The 20,537-nt window shown below is 35.8% G+C and overlaps 1 protein-coding gene across 4 annotated transcripts in view; it reads right to left on the bottom strand.

The window, feature by feature from the left end:
* The window catches only part of LOC136040842 (uncharacterized), a 291,726-nt gene that overhangs the window by 235,644 nt on the left and 35,545 nt on the right, over window positions 1-20,537 (bottom strand). For 2 of the 4 annotated variants that reach the window (XM_065725199.1, XM_065725196.1), the window contains exon 1: window positions 8,048-8,151. The exons of the other annotated variants lie outside the window; for them this stretch is intronic. In XM_065725199.1, coding sequence (XP_065581271.1) covers window positions 8,048-8,136 — 89 coding nt within the window. In that variant the 5' untranslated portion in view covers window positions 8,137-8,151. Of the gene's footprint in view, window positions 1-8,047; window positions 8,152-20,537 lie in introns of those variants that run through there. 4 annotated transcript variants of the gene reach the window in all.

Below are 20,537 nucleotides of genomic sequence, written 5' to 3' on the forward strand. Positions count from 1 at the left end.
TGAGTTATTAGTAGTAGTAGTAGTAGTATATATATATATATATATATATATATATATATATATATATATATATATATATATATATATATATATATATATATATATATATATATATATATATATATAAAAGGAAAAACATAAAACTTCTTAATACGACAGGCCTATAAGAAGTAACGAACTAGTAAAGGTCATGCTCTTATCATTTGTTTTTTCTAATTACTTCGAACGGATGGCTAGGCGTAGAAACTTGGGAGATTTTTTGGAACTACGGGATCTTTTCCTTGGCCAAGATTCACAAGCTTCCCTAGGATGTAATCCTAAGACAACACACGAGCCTGAGAGAACCCAAAGACAGTGTCTGCACCCATTAGTGAACAATCTGTTTAGTTTGTTAAAGCAATATTTTGAATTGAGGAATTAATGAATGATTTATAGATTGATTTTCTGCACATTTGAAAGGAAGAAAATTGGATAAGAATTTACTGCATATCAAACTTATAAAACAAGATTTTTTGTTTAAAATTTAATTGTAATGTTTTTTTCAGTAATTTTTCAATTATCAATATTATAATCATAGTAATTACAAAAAAAAAGTTTTTTTAGTTAACAAAAATTAATATGGATATAAGGGGAGCTACCCCCTCTTAATCCCTCAATCGACACCCTAAATTTTTTTAGTCCTTCAAAACCGCTTCTTGTTCCGAATCAGTGGCCTTCTTTTTTCAGCAGTCATTCTTAAAGAATTTGGGAAAAGCCAAACTTTTGCTTAAGGAACGAGGGATTGAGGAGGGAGCAACTCCCTTCAAATTGAGAATAATTTCTCTTCGTTTTAAGTTTTCATGTCGTCCTTTAGTTTCAGTTGAAAAAAGCTTTTCCTTTAATTTCTGATCGTTTTTAAAATTAAGCCGAGAAATAACGCTCCGTGGGAAACTACGCCCCGAAAATCCCTCCACAGGAAATTACCCACCACCAAAAAATTTCCATATACTTCTCAATAACAAAAACTAAACAATGGGCAAACTGCATTACAAAACAGCCCTTTCTCCAAGAGCTATGGGGAAATCACGCCATCCCCAGATCCATAGTTATTGGACCTCTCAACTATGCTGAGTAAGTGGCTCTCTTAGAATTCCAATCGGATGTTTTTGGGGTGAATAAGAGCGTGGGAGGGGGGAGGATTAGGTCCGCTCCAGCTTTTTCGGTAACTTATAAAGGGCACTAATACTTTTTAATTTTCTTTCGAAAGAGTCCTCCCCAATTGATTTGATACGATCAGCCCTGTGAAAAAAAAAATAAACACACATCCGAGACCTTTCCTCTGGCAAAAAATACGACATTCCACATTTTTATAAACAGGAGCTTGCAACCTCGACAGTAGGAGTCTCTGATATACTAAATCTAACTATGCGTTTTTTATTAGGATTGCTTGACTTTCTAGGGATTTTTACCCCTTTTTTCAAAAATCAGGCAATTTTTTTCAGGCTCGTAACTTCTGATGGGTAGCATTAAGCTTAATGAATTTTGAATATTCGGCCGAACCGGTGCGGCGAACCAAATCTCTCCTTACATACGGTTCTTTACAAGGAACTGTTTAAAAAGAGAAGCTGTTCCGAGTTTTACTCACCAATAAATACAAAATGAAAATACAATATTCTTATTCCCCCTCGAAAGGCTCCATGGCCAGGGATACAAGCGGGACATTTTTAAAACATATTTTATTTTCCGTAAAGTATAATTGACGCTTCGATCTCTTGCGATTTTAAAAATGCTTTTGCTCTAGCTCCACTTTTATTTTTGGTAATTCTTTTTTTCTTTTAAGTTTGACTTTATTATTTTAATAAGTTATTATATTTAATTTTGAAAAAAGATTTATTTTATACTTTTTAAGTTGGATTTTCATTTTCTGCTCGTTTTAAGTTTTACTTATGTTACTTTACTTCTGCTCGTTTAATTAATGGAAAGCTGTTCAATCTGTTTCGCTTACCAGACTTTTACAATCTACTAGACTTACTTTATGCTTTTGCCCTTATACTTATGTTCCTTGGTTTCTTCATGTGGCCATAGTTAAAACAATGCCTGTTGGTTTATTTTAAAGGAAAATATAGTTTTAAAGCTTAATGTGCCGCTTGCATAATTGTGGGGGGAGGGTTGGGATGGAGGGGGTTGAAATGCCTAATATCGCTAAAGACATTGTTTCTGAAACGTTCTACTATGAGTAGCTAAATGGTTGTCTCAAAATTTGACTGGATGCGTTAAAAAATGAACAGTTTTAAGAAAATGTGGAGTACATGTGGAGCTGCTTGTGGAGTACAAGTGGGAGGACTTTTCCCTTCATATATTTAGTAGATATATTTTAAAAAAAGTGAAAACGTTTTAAATATTTTTTTTTTTCAGTAAAGTGTAAATTATGTTCTGGGTCTTGCGAAGGCGAGGGGGCTGTCAGCTCTACTCGTGTTAATGTTTGCTCGTTTTGAGTTTGACTCGGTTGTTTATTTTATTATTACAACAAACAAAATACGTTTAAAATGTTTTAATATATTATATAATTAAAAACGTTTAATATATTTTTTAAACTTGAATAAATTAAAAATTATTATAAATTTAAGGAATATATATAGTAAATTGACAATCCTCAGCCATTTTTTCAGTAAAGGGCAAATTATGTTCTGGTCTTGAGAACGTAGGGGGTTGTCAAAGATTTAATTTGCAAGCCCTTAAACTTATTACAAAAATATTTAAAATTACTAGAAAAAAAATATTGTACATATTTTCAATTTTCTTCAATAGGAATCAAAAGTATTGGTTTCTATTTGTTTTTTTGGAGAAAATTTTTCAATAATTTTTAATCCTGAAACTATCAGTATTTTTTATTTTAGTTTATAGCTTCTGAAGTGGTCCTGAAAAATAAAACTTAATATCATTCCCTAAAGATTCTAACTAGGCTCTTTGACAACCTGGATGCACTTATACTCGTTTTATTTATTTAAATTGTAAGAGCCAAAGTAGCAATAGTAGTATCCCCAAAAGGTGTCTTATTGGCAATCATTTAACACAATGTCTTTTGATTTATTTTTAAAGAAACATTTAGTTTTCAAGCACAATGGGCAAATCCCATAATTGGGGGGGGGTTGACATGCCTAATATCCCTAAAGGCCATGGATAAAATTCCCAAGGATCTGGAAGATATAGCTAGACGGCATAATAGTAAAATATTATACTGGCATGTTAATGGATTGAGAGGGAGTAGTCAATTTGGACTAGACTCAGTTAAAGATAGGAATGGGGCCACAGTTAGTGGTAAGAGTTAAAGAACGATGGGGCGGAACATTTTGAGAATGTACAAAACTGAGATACAGAAGCAGGAAAAGATATAGATGAAAATGAAAAAGTTGGTGATACCTTGGATGTGAAGGAAGATTTGTTTTGTGAGGAAGAATTAGCGACAGCACTAAAAGGATTAAAAAATAATAAGGCTTCAGGTGCTGACAGTGTAATAAATGAGTTTCTTATATATGGTGGCTCTGAGGTTAGAAATAAGCTACTGAAGATTATAAATACGATTATTGAAAAAGGGGAAGTACCTAATGATTATAGGAAAACCTTAGTTAAACCACTGTATAAAAAAGGTGACAAGAGTGAGTTTCGCAATTATCGGGACACTAGTCTGGTCTCTGTAGGCAGCAAATTACTTAGTAATATGATCCTTTTTAGATTGAGATCTGCTGTAGACAAAATTTTAAGAGAAGATTTGTACAGCTATGGAAAAGGTAGAGGACGTGTTGACCAAATTTTCAGTCTTAGGTTAATAAATGAGAAGTGCCTTCATTGTCAAACACCTTTGGTCCTCAGCCTTATAAATTACGAGCAAGAGTTCGATTCTGTTGATAGAAGAGCTTTAGCAAAGGATCTATAAGGGAGGTTCTCATAACTTTTCTCCCGCATTAAGCAATACCAAGTATTTTGGTCTTGCCTCCAAAAAGTTTAATTTATTTCATTGAATATGCATGTTACAATCGTGAATGGGATTTAATTCAGATGTGCATCCTTGTCAGAAATATTGTAGCAGAGCCTTAGTAAAGGACAAAGCGGGGTCGGTACAGTTTTTTTTTTCAGTTTACTTCATTTGGGAATAGTTGTAGAAACTTTGGAAGGACCTTATTCGACCGGATACTGAAATTAGAATAGACCTTGCCCTGAGGGCCTTAGGGGGAGACATAATTTTCGACCCTTTCAAATAAGTTAAACAAAATGGCTATCTCAAAATTTTGATTGGATGTATTTGGGGAAATGGTGGGCGTAGGAGGAGGGTTAGTAACCCTTCAATCACTTTATAATATTAAACACAGCACTGGCACTAACATTTTCCATCTGAATGAGCTGTTTTCAAAGTTTCTACGACAACAATTGGCCATCTCAAAATTCCTACCAGACACATTTCAGGAAAATACGAGGTGTGGGGGAGCATCCTCCTTCCAACCAGTCTGAACCTTAAATATAGCACTAGACCTCCTGATTACCAGTCCGATAAGCCCCCTCCGAATTTTAAACGATCACCCTTTCTATATATACATTATATGCTTCCAGGGCATAAACTAAAACCCTTGCCCAGAGTGCTGCGTGCGAGGGGGGCGCCATCCTAAAAGACAAATTTCCTGACCTTTCAATTATGTTGAGCAAAACTGCTGCTTAAAAATTTTGATTAGATGTGTTTGGGGAAATTGTGAGCGTGGGAGGGGAGTCAGTTACCCTCATATAACTTTCGACTATCAAAAGGGCACTGGCACTTTCAATTTTCAATAGAATGGGCTGTTTTCGAAGTTTATATGACAACAAATAGCCATCTAAAAATTTCTATCACATGCATTTCGGGAAAATAAGAGGTCTTCGGGGGGGGGGGGTATCCACCCTCCCATCACTCTGAATCTTAAACAGGGACTAGAGCTTATGATTATCAATCCAATGAGCCCCCTACGAAATTTATACGATCACCCTTTCTGTATATATCTTATATACCCCCAGGGCACAACTTACAACCATTGCCCTGAGGGCTGGGGGGGCTGTTATCCTTTAAGACATAATTTCCAGATCTTTCAATTATGTTGAACAAAATGGGTATCTCAAAATCCTGATTGGATGTATTTGCGGAAATGGTGGGCATGGGAGGGGTGTTAGTTGCCCTCGAATCACTTTCAACTATTAAAAAGGGCACTAGCCCTTTTGATTTCCAATAGAATGAGCTATTTTCGAAATTTATAAGAAAATAAATCTCCATCTTAAAATTTTTATTGGATAAATTTCGTGTGGGGGGGTTTAACCCTCTGATCACTCTGAATTTTAAAAAGAGGACCAGAATATCTTATTTCCAATCAAATAAGCCCAATCCAGATTTTTTTACGATCACACTGTCTATATGTGCCTTATGTGCACCCAGGGCACAACTTACAACCCTTTCCCTGATGGCTGCAGGAGGGGGGGGATAATCCTCAAAGACATAATTTCCGGACATTTCAATTACGTTGAACAATATGGCTATCTCAAAATTATATTTGGATATATTTGGGGTAATGGAGGGCGTGTGAGGGGGTTTAGTTGTCCTCCAATCACATTAGATTATTCAAAAATGCACTAGCTCCTGTGATTTCCAATCGAATGAGCCCTTTTCGAAGTTTCAATGACAACAAATGGCCATCTCAAAAATTCTATCGGATGCATTTCGGGAAAATACGAGGTGTGTGTTGGGGGGGTGGTATCCACCCTCCAATCACTCCGAATCATATAAAAAGCTACTTAAGCTTCTGACTAGGAATTCAATGAGCCCCATCTGAAGTTTATACGGTCACCCTTTCTAAATAAGCCTTATATGCACCCAGGGCATAACTTACAACCCTTGCCGTAGGGGTTGTGGGGGGAGTTTTCATCCTCAAAATTAGATGTGTTTGGGGAAAAGATTTGCGTGGGGGAGGTTTAGTTGCCCTTTTATCACTTTCGACCATTAAAAAGGGCACTAGCCCCTTCAATTTCTAATCGAATGAGCCTTTTTCGAAGTTTCTAGAACAACTTCATTGTTGTAAAGTGCCCTGGCCAACCCCCCCCCCCCCCACAAACACAAACAAAATTAATAAATAATACATTGTGCCCACATCGCTCTTTTTTGCGCTGCCTATGAAAATGTCAACCATATTCTGAGCAAAATTAATTTTTAGCTCTTAGTCCTTTTATTTCGACTGAAATTAGCTACCTTTGGATTCCAGCCTAAACGCTTTTATGCAAAAAAAAAAGAAAAAAACCCTTTCAATGTTTTTATAATACCTCTGAGAAGGATAACAGAAGCTTTTACTCCATTTAAGCCGATCCTTACGTCACCTAAAATCCGAATTCAATGTATTGATATATAAAAAAAAAAAAAAATCTTCAAATGTTTTAAAAATCCTTGTAGAACGATAAAAAAGCCTTAAGTGCGCTTGAATTGGTAATTAAGACACCTAAGCTCCGAATTTAATATATTGATATTCAAAAACAAATCTTCCAACGCCTTTACTAGGCCTTTAAAAAACACATAAGGACTTTACAAAAAAAAAGCAAAATTTACAAAATCAAAAAATCAAATCAATAAAGGCCAGAAAAAGAATTGAAAGATTCACGAAGTTAGGTTGGCTTACGATGCGTCAAAAAGTAATTATAACCGATAACCTATTAAATTAATTCTTTTTTTACAATAAATAACTAACGCCATTAAGCGCTACCCAAACAAATAAAAATTTCATTGTAAAACCGAAATAAAAAAAAAAACAGTCAAATTTCGTTTAATTTATTTATTCTTTTGCCTTTTCTTTATTTGTATAGTAATAGGAACAAAGTGTATGAGATAGAGTAGGTTAATTAGTATGGTTAAATATTGGGATGGGGTATTATCAATAGAAGATAATAGGCTAGTTAAACAAGTATTTTTAATGATGGATCAAGATAGGAGGCAGGATTCGTGGCCAAATCAGAATATATTAGACCGTGGAGAGCTAGGTAATTGCTGGAACGAGTGAAAGGGAATAAGAGGGATGGTAAGAACTGGATCTAGGTTAGTTTCTACTAGGCTAGAGTCTCAGGAAGTTTAGGTTTGGCAAGCTGAGAAGGTCACCTCACCATCCCTTAGGCTATATGCGGATATCAAGGAGAAGTGGGGGGAAGAAATTTACCTACAAATGGGACTGGCTCTGGAAGATTTGAAATGGGCAATATATAATATCAAAATTGATTAATCTATATATCGAACCAAAATCAATATTGAATATCGAAACGTATATATCGATATCGGAAACAATATTTGGGAATTTCTGCTTATTTCCAGCTTTTCAACCATCTACCACTGAACATCCAATAGAAAAATTCCAACATACGAAAAGTTTTCGTTAATATCTAGTGTAAATTCGAAGTTCGAGGGGGCACCTGCCCCCTCCCTACACCCATGCTAACGGGACATGTATTTTTTGATGCTAGCCTGTGAGTAGAGCTATTTGGTAGTAGCTGAGGCTTAACGGGGTATGTATTTTTTGATGCTAGCCTGTGAGTAAAGTTATTTGGTAATAGCTGAGGCTTAACGGGGCATGTATTTTTTTATGCTAGTCTGAGAGTAGAGTTATTTGGTAGTAGCTGAGGCTTAACGGGGCATGTATTTTTTGATGCTAGCCTGCGAGTAGAGTTATTTGGTAATAGCTGAGGCTTAACGGGGCATGTATTATTTTTTATGCTAGTCTGAGAGTAGAATTATTTGGTAGTAGCCGAGGCTTAACGGGGCGTGTATTTTTTGATGCTAGCCTGCGAGTAGAGTTATTTGGTAGTAGCTGAGGCTTAACGGGGCATGTGTTTTTTGATGCTAGCCTGTGAGTAGAGTTATTTGGTAGTAGCTGGGGCTTAACGGGGCATGTATTTTTTGATGCTAGTCTGGGAGTAAAGTTATTTGGTAGTAGCTGAGGCTTAACGGGGTATGTATTTTTTGATGCTAGCCTGTGAGTACAGTTATTTGGTAGTAACTGAGGCTTAGAACAAGCTGTACCTTCTACTTACTAGCCCTAAATTAATTTTCTTCTTCCTACATTGTACATGCCATGCCTCGTTCCAACGTGGTGTAAGCTCCCCACACATTTCAGCACCCTAAGGACTAAGTGACAATGAAACATGGCTTTTCCTCAAGGTGGACAATAAAGTTCTGCTTGATTTCACTAGAACAAAAAACAAAATATATAGCTACAGCTAGAGCATAATAAACGAAATTCGATCCTTATTCGGAGATACAAAACTATTTTTTTCAGTTACAAGAACACAAAAAATAACTATTCGTTTCATTCTGGTTAACTGAGCCACATTCCATTCGAAATTCCAGAACCATGTCCAGTGCTGTTTAACAATCACCCAAGTGTCTCGTAGGTCATGAATTTATCATTAGCATACATATTAACACACCAATCGCATTTAACTCTTAATCATGTATACAGACTGACCGTCGTCCGAGTTTCGATAGTGTAATTTATAGCCATGGCGGTCACTCTCAAGGCCACCTAGTAGAAAGGCCGGCGATTACACTAAACCAAATTAAAATATTGAGAATTTCGCAAGAAAACCCTTATCGTCAAAGCTTACTGTACTTAAAATATACTTGCAATTTTTAATCCCTTTCGTAAAACAACTTTAATATCATTTTATTCACTGTAAAAGTAAAACTCCGAGCGTATGGGGAGGTGTGGGTATTCGTGACGTCATTCATAGGGAAAAACGTATTTACAAAATTAATTAAGGCTCTAAAGAATTTTTGCAAAGTTTTCCTAAATTAGGAAAATTTTCCATAAATCCGCGGCGTCATGTACATTTAAGTATCTGATTGAGCACTAGTTTACAAGTCTTTCCATCACAAGGTAATAGGAGACTATTGAACCATCTTTTGAACAATTAGACAGAAAAACTTTTAGGGATAATGTCCCCCAGGAAGATCGTTCTGAATCAAAGTGCAACGTCAAGTGAAGCTGTTCTTGGAGTACTCTGTTCTCACCGTTTCAACTCTAATATATTTGAACCGAGCTGTGTGCCGTCATGTCTGTCTTATCGGTGTGGCAGTAGGGGAACAATAGGGGAACGTTCTAGAGAAGGAGGCGAGCGTACTTGAAAAGATCAGCCAATGACACAACATAAAACTTTTCACAAAAAAAGACTGGAGAAAGTCATGGGGAACGACAGACCCTACCGATTTCTGGATATTTTGAAATGATACTAACAGTGTTTTCACCAAACGCTAGGTGGCGTTGACGAGAACCTTTTTTTTTACGCTATCACAAGTTGTAGTTTTCGGGAAGCTGCGTGTTGTCAATCCCTTGATGCTTCTAAGGTTGAGCTCAGACCAGGGAAAAATGGCTGGCGGCTAGCCATTGCGAAAAAGGCTACTGCGGAGAAATTGGCGCTTCCGATTAAAAATCAAAACCAGGGTTCCAGTGCAAAAATAAGAAGACCGTCTCACATTGGTATAGTTAAAGGGATTCCCGAGTCTCTTAGTCCACAGGATATGCAAAGTTTAATAGCCGGTTGGGAGAAAGCTGAACAATATGAGAAATCAGAGACCTTCGAGCTGTATTTTGCAAGTAGAGATGCCCTTGATACTGCCACACAAACACCGATTAAAATTGAGTTTGAACGATTCAGTACCGAAAAATTTATTTATCACCTGACACGTTGCTCCAATTGCCACGAAATAGACCATATGTCGACACAGTGTAAAAATACCAAAAAATGTGACCATTACGACCAAAATTACCACGGAGCAACGAAAAAAGCCCGTGTCATAACCCGATCTGCTGTTTCAATTTTCAAAGCACCAATGACACGTGCTACCATGCTAACTGCCCGTTGAATAAGACTTTAAAGGCAAAAAGCCAATTGGTTTGATATGACTGAGCCCTATATTAAAGAGTACGTCGTATCATGGAATGTAAGTGGTAGTATCAGTGCAAAAATCACCGTGGTGAAATAACTTTGCCTTACTGAAGAAATCATATGAATACAGAAACATTTTTTCTCTGCTGAAAATATTAAACTACTCGATCCAGTGCCATCACATGTGCTCCGCTTTGTATTCTTAAAAACACCCAGAAATGAGGACTTGCTAAAATAGTAGATAGACATACTAACTCCGAACTGTTTGCAAAATATGACCATTTCATTGGAGTGAAACCAGGTGTTACTGACATTGTGAATGTATACCTGGCAACGGATTATAGAGAGGGAAATTCAGAAACGAAGTCTGCTCTAGCATGTAGAAAATTGGGTAAATGTTTGGGTAAAGTTGGATTCTTACACCTCCATCGGATTCTGTTGGGAGACTTTAATTGTGACTTGTTGAAAAGTGATAATTTATGTACGACTCTGCTTCTTAGCCTGGTTCCAAATGAAAGTGCTCCCTTGCCACAACCTGCTGGTTTCACATATATGCACCCCTCAGGACCAGTGTCGAACCTTGATTACGTGTTTATTTCCGGTAGTATTGCCTGTCATGCAGTATGTGTAACCGTACTTAATGATTTTGTAGCATCTGATCATTTGCCTTTGTCTTTTGGTATTATGGCTTCATTTAACCGTGCACGGGTAACCCAAGAAACCAAGTGGCGTACTGTGCTAGAGTGGAATAAGATTGATATACTCCAGTACCAGCATTGCGTTGATAATCTTCTCGTAAAGATAAAAATACCGTTTGACTTTCTCCTAAATTTGGTTCTATCTTCAATTAATGAAACTCGTCTTAAACTAAATATATATACGCCACTTATTTCGCACGCCTTAATACAAGCAGAGAAGCAGTTTATCCCTCGCACTAAAATGCTAAATGGATACCAAGTGAAGGGCCGGTCCCAGAATTCTTTACTTGTTACGGCTTGTAATAAGGCCAAATTCCGGCTAAGTATCTGGATGGACTGTGGCCACCCCAGAACTGATGTTGTAAATCAGATCAGTTTATCCCCAAAACAACGTTTTTCAAAAGAACTAGAGAAACATAGAGCTACTATTTGTTCCAATTTTTCTGAAAAGAATATTAATAACCTAGGACTTTTGCGGAAAACTTTAACACATAAACAAAATCAAAAGCCCAACCAGTCAGAGTTTTCAGAACCAGACTCACTAATAGAAAATCCTTCCAATATCACACTCGAAAAGATGCTTAGCATAGGGGGTCAAATCGACGTTTACTATAGCAGTTTCTGATGTTTATAATATAATACATAAAATCAAGCGGCCTCTTACTAGAGGTATGCATAACGTTGGCGCTAAAAACCTCCCCATATGGAACTCCTTTACTTTTTTCCAGCCTTATCCTACTTTTCCAAATGGTTTTCATACAAGGAATACTTCTTCCCTTATTTTCAATTGACCGTCTCACTTTTGTCCCTAAAAAAAAAAAATTGAGAAGTTGATAATGCCTGAGTTGGTCGATAAATGTCATATGCTCCCATATCAATTTGGGTTCCAGAAAGGAATAGGGTGCGCTCATGCACTGATGGCACTGTCGTCAGTTTGATTGATGCTGATAAATCATGAGAGCCATGTTCTAGGGAGCCATGATGTCAGTCGTGTTTTTGATTCGATAATTCACGCGCATATCCTCTTGGAATTGTGTAAATGCAGGGTCAATACTTGTTTTAATTGTGCTATGTATGATATGGTAGGTATATTTTCGGTAGGTATGCTTTTGAAACAGATTAACTAAAATAAATTTTACATAGGTTATTCATTTGTAATACTTATGTATTCTTTTTTTTTTGTCTTGGGGTCACGCAAGGTAGTGTATTGTTTATGTTTTTTTTTTTTGTTGATTTCGGTATATGATCTCATTCTCCATGTTTTCTCTTTATTTTCTTTGAATTTAGCACAGCCTCGCAAGCTTCGCTTATGTTGTGCTATTGAATAAGAAATGTTTATTTCTAATAAAATTGTTCTACTACTACTACTACTACTACTACTACTACTACTACTGCTACTATTACTACTACTATGTATGCTCATTTAACTGTCATTGTTAATGGGCATGACGGAATGATTACAAAGGTAATAGTACCTGTTCGTCGCGGAGTAACACAAGGTGCCCTTACATCCCCGATTGCACTTAACAACTGTCTTCTAGACCAGTGGTTCCCAACCTTTTTCGGTCCGCGTACCCCTAGTCAAGGCCCAAAAAGTTTGCGTACCCCTTTCTTGAGAATCGTTGTTTTACTTTTTTCTTAACTAAAATCAGATTTTCAAAAACACGAGATTTATTGTCCAATATGACGGTGCTTAAATGTACGTACAAAATCAATGAGAAACTTGAGGCTGCTTTTTTGCTAAAATATTATCAAATCTTGGCTCGATGTCACTAACGGCAATTATAAGGTCATTTTGTACACTCAGTCTGTTTCTGTGTTTGGTTTTGATCAATGACATTGCCAAAAATGACACTTCACAAAGGTAAGTGGATCCGAATGGTAACAAAGCAGACATGGCGATTTCACTTATTTCCTTGTATTCTCCTTTCACCTCCAGCCAAAACTGGGAAACAGTTACATTTTGGAATTTCAGTTCTAAGGCGCGATCACTGGCAAGTTCGATCAGATTGTCTGTAAGCTTGTCACTAAGACCGGAGCTTGAGGTCACGTCTTCAACAAATGGATTTTGGATCCAATCCTGCGTTCTATCTTGGTTCATAATCGATGGGAAATATGACACAAGTTCATCTCGCAACTTTGTCAGATGCTCCCGAATACAATCACAGATTGTGTTGAGGTTATCAATTTCACTATCGTCCGCAAACTTGTCAAGGGTCGGGAAGACACTAACGCTGTTTCTTTGAACCTTTTTAAGCCAGAACTCCAATTTCTTGATGAAAGCACACATCTTCGAATTCAGGGAGAGTTCGTCCGTCCGGAAACCTTGCATTGACAGATTCAAGTCATTCAGTTTGTCGAAAATATCCGCAAGATAGGCCAGCCTGCAGACCCAGTCCTGGTTTTCAAAAAGTGAACTGAATGCAGATTTTTGCTCCAGAAGAAACATATGAACTTCTTGTCGAAGCTCGAAAAGTCTGTTTAAAATCTTCCCACGAGACAACCAGCGAACTTCTGTGTGCAGAAGTAAATGTTGATGTTCTGAACCCATCTCTTGGCACAGCAACTTGAACATTCTTGAGTTCAGTGGTCGGGCTTTGATGAAGTTGATCACTTTTACAGCCTCGTTGAGGGTCTCGTGCAGATGTGCGTTCATCCTTTTCGATGCAAGAGCTTGCCTGTGAATGATGCAGTGCAACCACTTCACCTTTGGATTTTTCTTCCTTATCCAGGCCATGAGCCCATTATTCTTCCCTGTTAGGGCGGCAGCTCCATCACTGCAAACTGATAGACACCAGTCCCACAAGATGCCCCCTTCTGCGAAGAATTTGTCAATCACCTTGAATAGTTCTTCTCCTGTTGTTCTTGACTGTAGGTTTTGACAAAACAGAATATTTTCTCTTATGTCAGAACAATCTTGATATCGAACAAAGACGATCACCTGGGCTTCACCTGACACATCCGTGCTTTCGTCAAGCTGTAACGCAAACATCTTCGTCAACTTTATTTGCTCAATAACCTGCATGACAATATCGCTTGCAATGTCTTCTATCCTTCTTGAAATGGTATTGTTCGACACAGGTATAGACTGAAGGGCAGTAGCAGTTTTCGTGTCAAACATTATTTCACTGACTTTCACTAGTGCTGGTAATATCAGACATTCGGAGATGGTGTGCGGTTTTTTCTGTTTCGCAACTAAATATGAAACAGCATACGAAGCCCGGAGAGCCTTTGAAGAAACTGATGCCACTTTTGCAATTTCCAAACAGTTACTAGCGAATGCTTCTTGTTTACGCTTGAAAAACTCTATGGGCTTACCGACATGAGAAGGGTGCACAGTACTGAGATGCCGGTTCATATGCGCAGGTTTCATGGAACTGTTGGCCAAGACTTGACCACAAAGAACGCACTGTGCATTCACTGGATCAGACTTTGTCGCACTAAATCCGAGCCCTAGGTATTCTGACAAATATCGACGCACTTTGACCGATGATTCGTCATATTTCTTCTTCTTAGGTGCAGGTTCAGAGTTTTGGGTACCATCATTCGGCTTCTTGTTATTCCTGATCAGGAATCTATCCATCTTTGTTTGCAACCACAATTCACGAACTTCGTGTTTCAACAGATGACAAGATACTGAACTCGCTGAGTTTAAATCGAGACCTTACGGCTATGGAGAAAAATTAGCATCGAGACCTTACGGCTATGGAGAAAAATTAGCGGGTTACTGAAAGCGAAAGTTTTGAAAATGAGTCTGAAATTACGTACAATGGGTTATGTTATCTGATTTTGAGGGAAATGTTGGAACTGAGTCAGAAACAAGTTTTAAAGATGTAGACTAAATTAATTTTGGGACCTTCGCGTACCCCCTGCGAGGGTTTCGCGTACCCCCTGGGGTACGCGTACCACCGGTTGGGAACCACTGTTCTAGACGCACAGTCCAAAGTGGTTTCCACTTGTAATTTAGAAGGGATATATGTATCTCTTATTGCCGATGCAGACGATGTCTTCAACCCCAGTCGAACGATAATTGTGTTTGGGAAAAAATTTTCCATTCTGAGTTGAGAATATTCAAAGATAAATCATAACTTTACCGCTGAAGACTCAGAAGTGGTACTATTCAACTGGGGCCCAGTTCCAAAGGATTTAAAGTTGGTCTTAATGGAGCATCGGTTGCTCCTAAACTGAAAAACAAAATATCTTGGCCTCCCAATCGGTGACTCCCTTAAAGCAACTAAAAAGCTCTTAATTTGCCATTTTTAGCGACAGGCGTTTCTAATAAACTTCATTTTAAGCATCAGCTACTAGCTAAATTACATAACTCGTATGCACTTCCAAACTCTTTATACCTTGCACGTTTTTGGCGTAACTTTTCGGCAATGTAATTACAACTCCGACGAATTTATTACCGGTATGCTAAATATTCCCCCCCCCCTGGGCAAGTAATTCTTGGGCCAATATGAGATATGGTATTACGGATCCCTTCATTGCAAACAATTATAAGCTGAACGATAAAATCCTATTTGATCAATCCCAAAAATCTAAGCTAAGCAAAAAGAAGGAAATATTAAAGATTGTTTACTAAAATTTTGATTATTCACCATTGATGATGGAAAATTAAACTATTTGATCTTCTTCTTTGTGTGTTTTGTTTTTGTGTCCCCGTGTTTGGGATGGCCTCCCACGCCCCTCCTGCCCGATATTTATTTATTTACTTATCCCTGTTACTCCTCTTTTTTATGTTTTTTTTCTATTTTGTTTGTTTTTTGCGGTGTTAAATTTTGGAACTATTATTATGACGATATGTTGATGTTTTTTCTATGCTTTTGCACTGTCTTAGCCTTACGAGCTCTGCTCTCTGTTGGGACATAATATTGTTTTTGTATTTTTTTAAGTTGAATAAAGGAAAAGTTGAAGTTGAAGATCCTAGCACAGCTATCGACAGATGGCAGGTTACAATAACGGACAATGGACACCCAAGGTGTTCCCTTTAAAACAACAAAACCTTTTTTGTGCTTATACATATTGTGTGATTATTTGGTTAATAATTGTGCTTGTGTTCTTATTCTATGAATTTTGATCTGGATTTGACTGTCATTTTCCGTCCTTTTCTTTCGCTTTTTTTCCTTCTCTTTTACCCCATTTGCTATTGTATTTACAACCGGTCATAAATAAATTCAATTCAATAATATTGTATATTATCAATAATATTATCAATATTATTAATAAATTATCAATTTATTAAATAATATCTATTTATTAAAATAATATCAATATCAATATCAATCAATATATCAATCAATATATCAATATTATAATATCAATTTATTAAAATAATTATGAATTTATTAAATCAATTTATTAAATTTTATTAAATAATATTATCAATATTATTAACAAATCAATATTATCAATGTTATTATAATATTATTATCAATAATAATGACTATTTTAGAGCATCAAAACTTTATGTAAGATGACTCCATCTTTAAGTGCTAGTTTAATATCAGTGGGAAATATACCTTCAGGGCGAAGGAGCTATAGGAATTAGTATTTATTTTATTTTTGCTCATCTATGAATAAATCCTATCTCAATCTCAGCAAAACATATGTACAAGCATTTGTAACCTGTTAACGGGCGCTAGTCGAAGTGGGGAGGCAGGAGGGCAATTGCCTCCTATATCTCAGCATATACAGAAAAATAAATACATAAGCATTTAAATACCGATTCAAGGACCCCAACGAGAGCTGGGAGGCAGAGGAGCAACTGTCCCTGCAGTCTTTTTACCTACCCCCTCGATTTTGAAGAACGTTTAATTTTAGTAATTTTTTTGAAATTTTGAAAAACATCAAAATTACCCCTCTACCTTTAGATTAAAAAAAAAGAAAATTTTTCTATCTTCATTTTAAAAAATAATAATAAGTAACCCTTGCCTCCCTACATTTTAGCGAATTGATGTCCCTGAACCGTCCGTATCAATTACTTTGCAATAGTGATTTGACTCGTAAACTCTCTTAATAATAGTGAAAGGAATTTGACTAAACACAAAAACTGAAGATGATCTATGCCTAAAGAGGAGTCATAACCACAATGATCTTATCACTTGATTATAAAACTCGTTCAAATTGTGTTTATTTAACACCTCAATTTTTTGTTCCGTGTCTCTGAATTTTGACATTTCCATTTTCTTAGCATGAAAGACTGGCGCCAATTGCAATTGAAACCTGTTCAAATTCTACCGCAAAGTCGCCAAAATTGTTGACTTACAATACCACTTTCCACCTTTAAATTGTCTGGTTACGCCTATTTATAGTAACTAGTTTTCTAATTCAATTACTTCCAAAAAATGAATCATTAGTATTCAGTTTAAGAGCGAAAATTGTTAGTAAAATTTTCTTAGCAGCGCCTCGTAGATACTAAGTAAATACCACTATAAATACTTGTCCGTTCAAAGGGTGGAGGGTGGCTGGAACCCGAGCATCTTTTTAAATTCAATTGCGTCTGTCGTTCACACAGCAATTTCTTGGATTGGCGGGCGAAGTTATTTTGTCCAGGGGGTTATCAAGATTCGGAGGGACTCCAAATATATTTTAGATACAAAAAATATATTTCTTCAAATGAAAGTAAAGAGCAACATTCAAACTTAAAACAAACAGAAAATATTCCCAATATGAGAAGGACTGTCCCCTCCGCACCCTCAGCTCTTTAAGCTTAAGCTTTATAGGGCTATTCTGAAAACATCTATGAGTGCACTTGTGTTTTAACAGTCCCTTTTAAAGCGGTGGGGGCAAACAGTAAAAATTTAGCTTGAAGAGCAGGAAGTTGAGGAGGATGCATTCCACTTACATACTGAACAATATCTGTTCATTTAAAGTTTTAATGTCACTCTTTACTTACATTTGAATACAAACTTTCAAAACGTTAATTTCTGCTCGTATTTAATGGCGAATCCAGGGTTACCCTCAAGGTGAGGAGAGCTAACAAGATATCCAGCACGATATATATATATATATATATATATATATATATATATATATATATATATATATATATATATATATATATATATATATATATATATATATATATATATATATATATATATATATATATATATATATATATATTATACATTAAATACAAACAAAAACTAGTTTTTTTAACTGAAAGTAAGGAGCAACATTAAAACTTAAAACGAACAGAAATTACTCCGTATATGAAAAGGGTTCTCCCCTCCGCAATCCCCCGCTCTTTACGCTATAGCTTTTAATTATTTTAAAAAGTAGAATTGTGGCAAAGAGTCAAACTTTAGCGTAAAGAGCGAGGGATTGCGGAGGAGACAACCCATTTCGTATACGGAGTAATTTCTGTTCGTTTTAAACTTTAACGTCGCTCCTTACTTTCAGTTAAAAAAAATAGTTTTTTTTTTATTTAATTTCTGAACGTTTTTGAATTAATGCATGTTTGATTTTGGCTCTCCGCACATAAATTATTAAAATGAAATTTGTAAATTAATTCTTTTTTTGGTAAGATGGCTTTCTCTTAGTTTTGATCAGACAATTTTGAGAAATAAGGGGTGGGGAAAGAGGCCTAGTTGTCCTCCAATTTTTCGGTTACTTAAAAAGGCAACTAGAACTTTTAATTTTTAACGAAGGTTTTATTAGTAAAAAGTATACGTAACTTAAGAATTAACTTACGTAACAAACTTTTATAATCTTATATTTTTATTACGTATACGAGGGGGTTTGTACCCTCGTTAATACCTCGCTCTTTACACTAAATATGAAGTTTTGCCCCAATTCTTTAAGAATGACCCCTGAATCAGAAAGACCGTAAAATAAATAGTTGAAATTACTAAAAATACTTTAGCATAAAGAGCGAGGTATTTATCTCCTCCTAAATACCTCGCTCTTTATGCTAGAGTATTTTTAGAACCCCTCATATGCGTAATAATCTCTGTTCGCTACTCCTTACTTTCAATTGAAAAAACGTTTTCATGTTTATTTTTTCATTGTTTTCTTTTTATAGTAATGCTAGAAAATACTGCGCCCTTTTCATTGAATTTTTATTCCTCCAAGGAAAGATCCTCCCACATAGCCCCCTCCCCTCAACCCTCCCTCCAAAACCAAAAAAATCCTCCTGGAAATGTCTGCACACTTCCCAATAACCATTACTGTATGTAAACAATGGTCAAAGTTTGTAACTTACAGCCCCTCCCCAAGGGATTGTGGGGGAGTAAGTCATTCCCAAAGACATAGTTATTATGGTTTTCGACTATGCGGAACAAAATGGCTACCTCAAAATTTTTATTCGTTGACTTTGGGAAAAAAATGAGCTTGAGAGGGGTCTAGGTGCCCTCCAATTTTTTGTCACTTAAAAAGAGCACTAGAACTTTTCATTTCCGTTAGAATGATCCCTCTTGCGACACTTTAAGACCAATTGGTCGATACGATGACCCCTGGAAAAAAAAAAAAACAAACAAATAAACACGCACCCGTGATCTGTCTTCTGACAAAAAATACGAAATTCCACATTTTTGTAGATAGGAGCTTGAAATTTTTGCTATACTGTTCTCTGGTACGCCGAATGCGATGGTGTGATTTTCGTTAAGATTCTATGACTTTTAGGGGGTGTTTCCCCCTATTTTCCAAAATAAGGCAAATTTTCTCAGGCTCGTCAAAATTCTGTTTTTCAGAGTTTCGTTTACTATTGAGCCGGGTCACTCCTTACTACAGTTCGTTACCACGACCTGTTTGATGGTATACTCTTTACTATCTATCTATATATATATATATATATATATATATATATATATATATATATATATATATATATATATATATATATATATATATATATATATATATATATATATATATATATATATATATATATATCTTCTATATATATAAAAATAAGTTGTCTGTCTGTGGATCTGTGGATCAGGTGACGTCATGTTTCTGTGTCGGCTGACGTCATGAAATTAGTTGTCAGGTGACGTCATGTTTCTGCGTCGGCTGACGTCATGAAATTAGTTGTCGTCATTTTTGCTTTGACGGTGACGTCATTCAAGTTATATAAGACATATGTTCACGTAGAAATCTATTAATGTTTAAGTTTACAATGACTGATGAAGATGCTCAAAGAGTCTATGCCAAAAAACTTGCTGCTGATAGTTCCTCGGCACGCTTTCTTTTCTGACTTTCTCTATCAGCAGCAAGTTTTTTGGCATAGACTCTTTGAGCATCTTCATCAGTCATTGTAAACTTAAACATTAATAGATTTCTACGTGAACATATGTCTTATATAACTTGAATGACGTCACCGTCAAAGCAAAAATGACGGCAACTAATTTCATGACTTAATTTCAGAACTTAATTTCTGTGTTGACTGACGTCATGAAATTAGTTGTCGTCATTTTTGTTATGACGATGCTTAGTATATTGTAAAACACATTAATTTGGTTAATAATATACCATTTAAAACACCAAAATGAACATGCTGGAGCAGTCACTCAGTGAGAGAGGGTGTCAGAACGGAGAATGAAGGTCCCAGGTTCAAATCCTGGTTAGGCTAAAAAAGGTAATCCTGGTTAGGCTAAAAAAGGTAAAAATCTAAAAACTAAAAAAAAAAACTGAAAAAACTAAAAAAGGCAAAAACTACAAAAAAAAACTAAAAACTAATAAAAAAAATTAAGAATAAAAATAAAAAAAAATAAAAAAGATAAAAACTAAAAAAAAAGTAAAAAGAAAAAACGAAAAAAACTAAAAAAGCTAAAAAAAAAGGTAAAAACCAATAAAAAACTGAAAAGAAAAAAAGGAATAAAACTAAAAAAATTTTCATCTAAAAAACTAAAAAAGGAAAAAAACTGAAAAATAAAGGAGAAAAAGAAAACTAAAAAAATATAAATAAAAATAAAAAAACTA

Source organism: Artemia franciscana, chromosome 21 (genome assembly GCF_032884065.1).
Source record: "Artemia franciscana chromosome 21, ASM3288406v1, whole genome shotgun sequence".
In the NCBI taxonomy this organism is placed as follows: Eukaryota; Metazoa; Arthropoda; class Branchiopoda; order Anostraca; family Artemiidae; genus Artemia; species Artemia franciscana.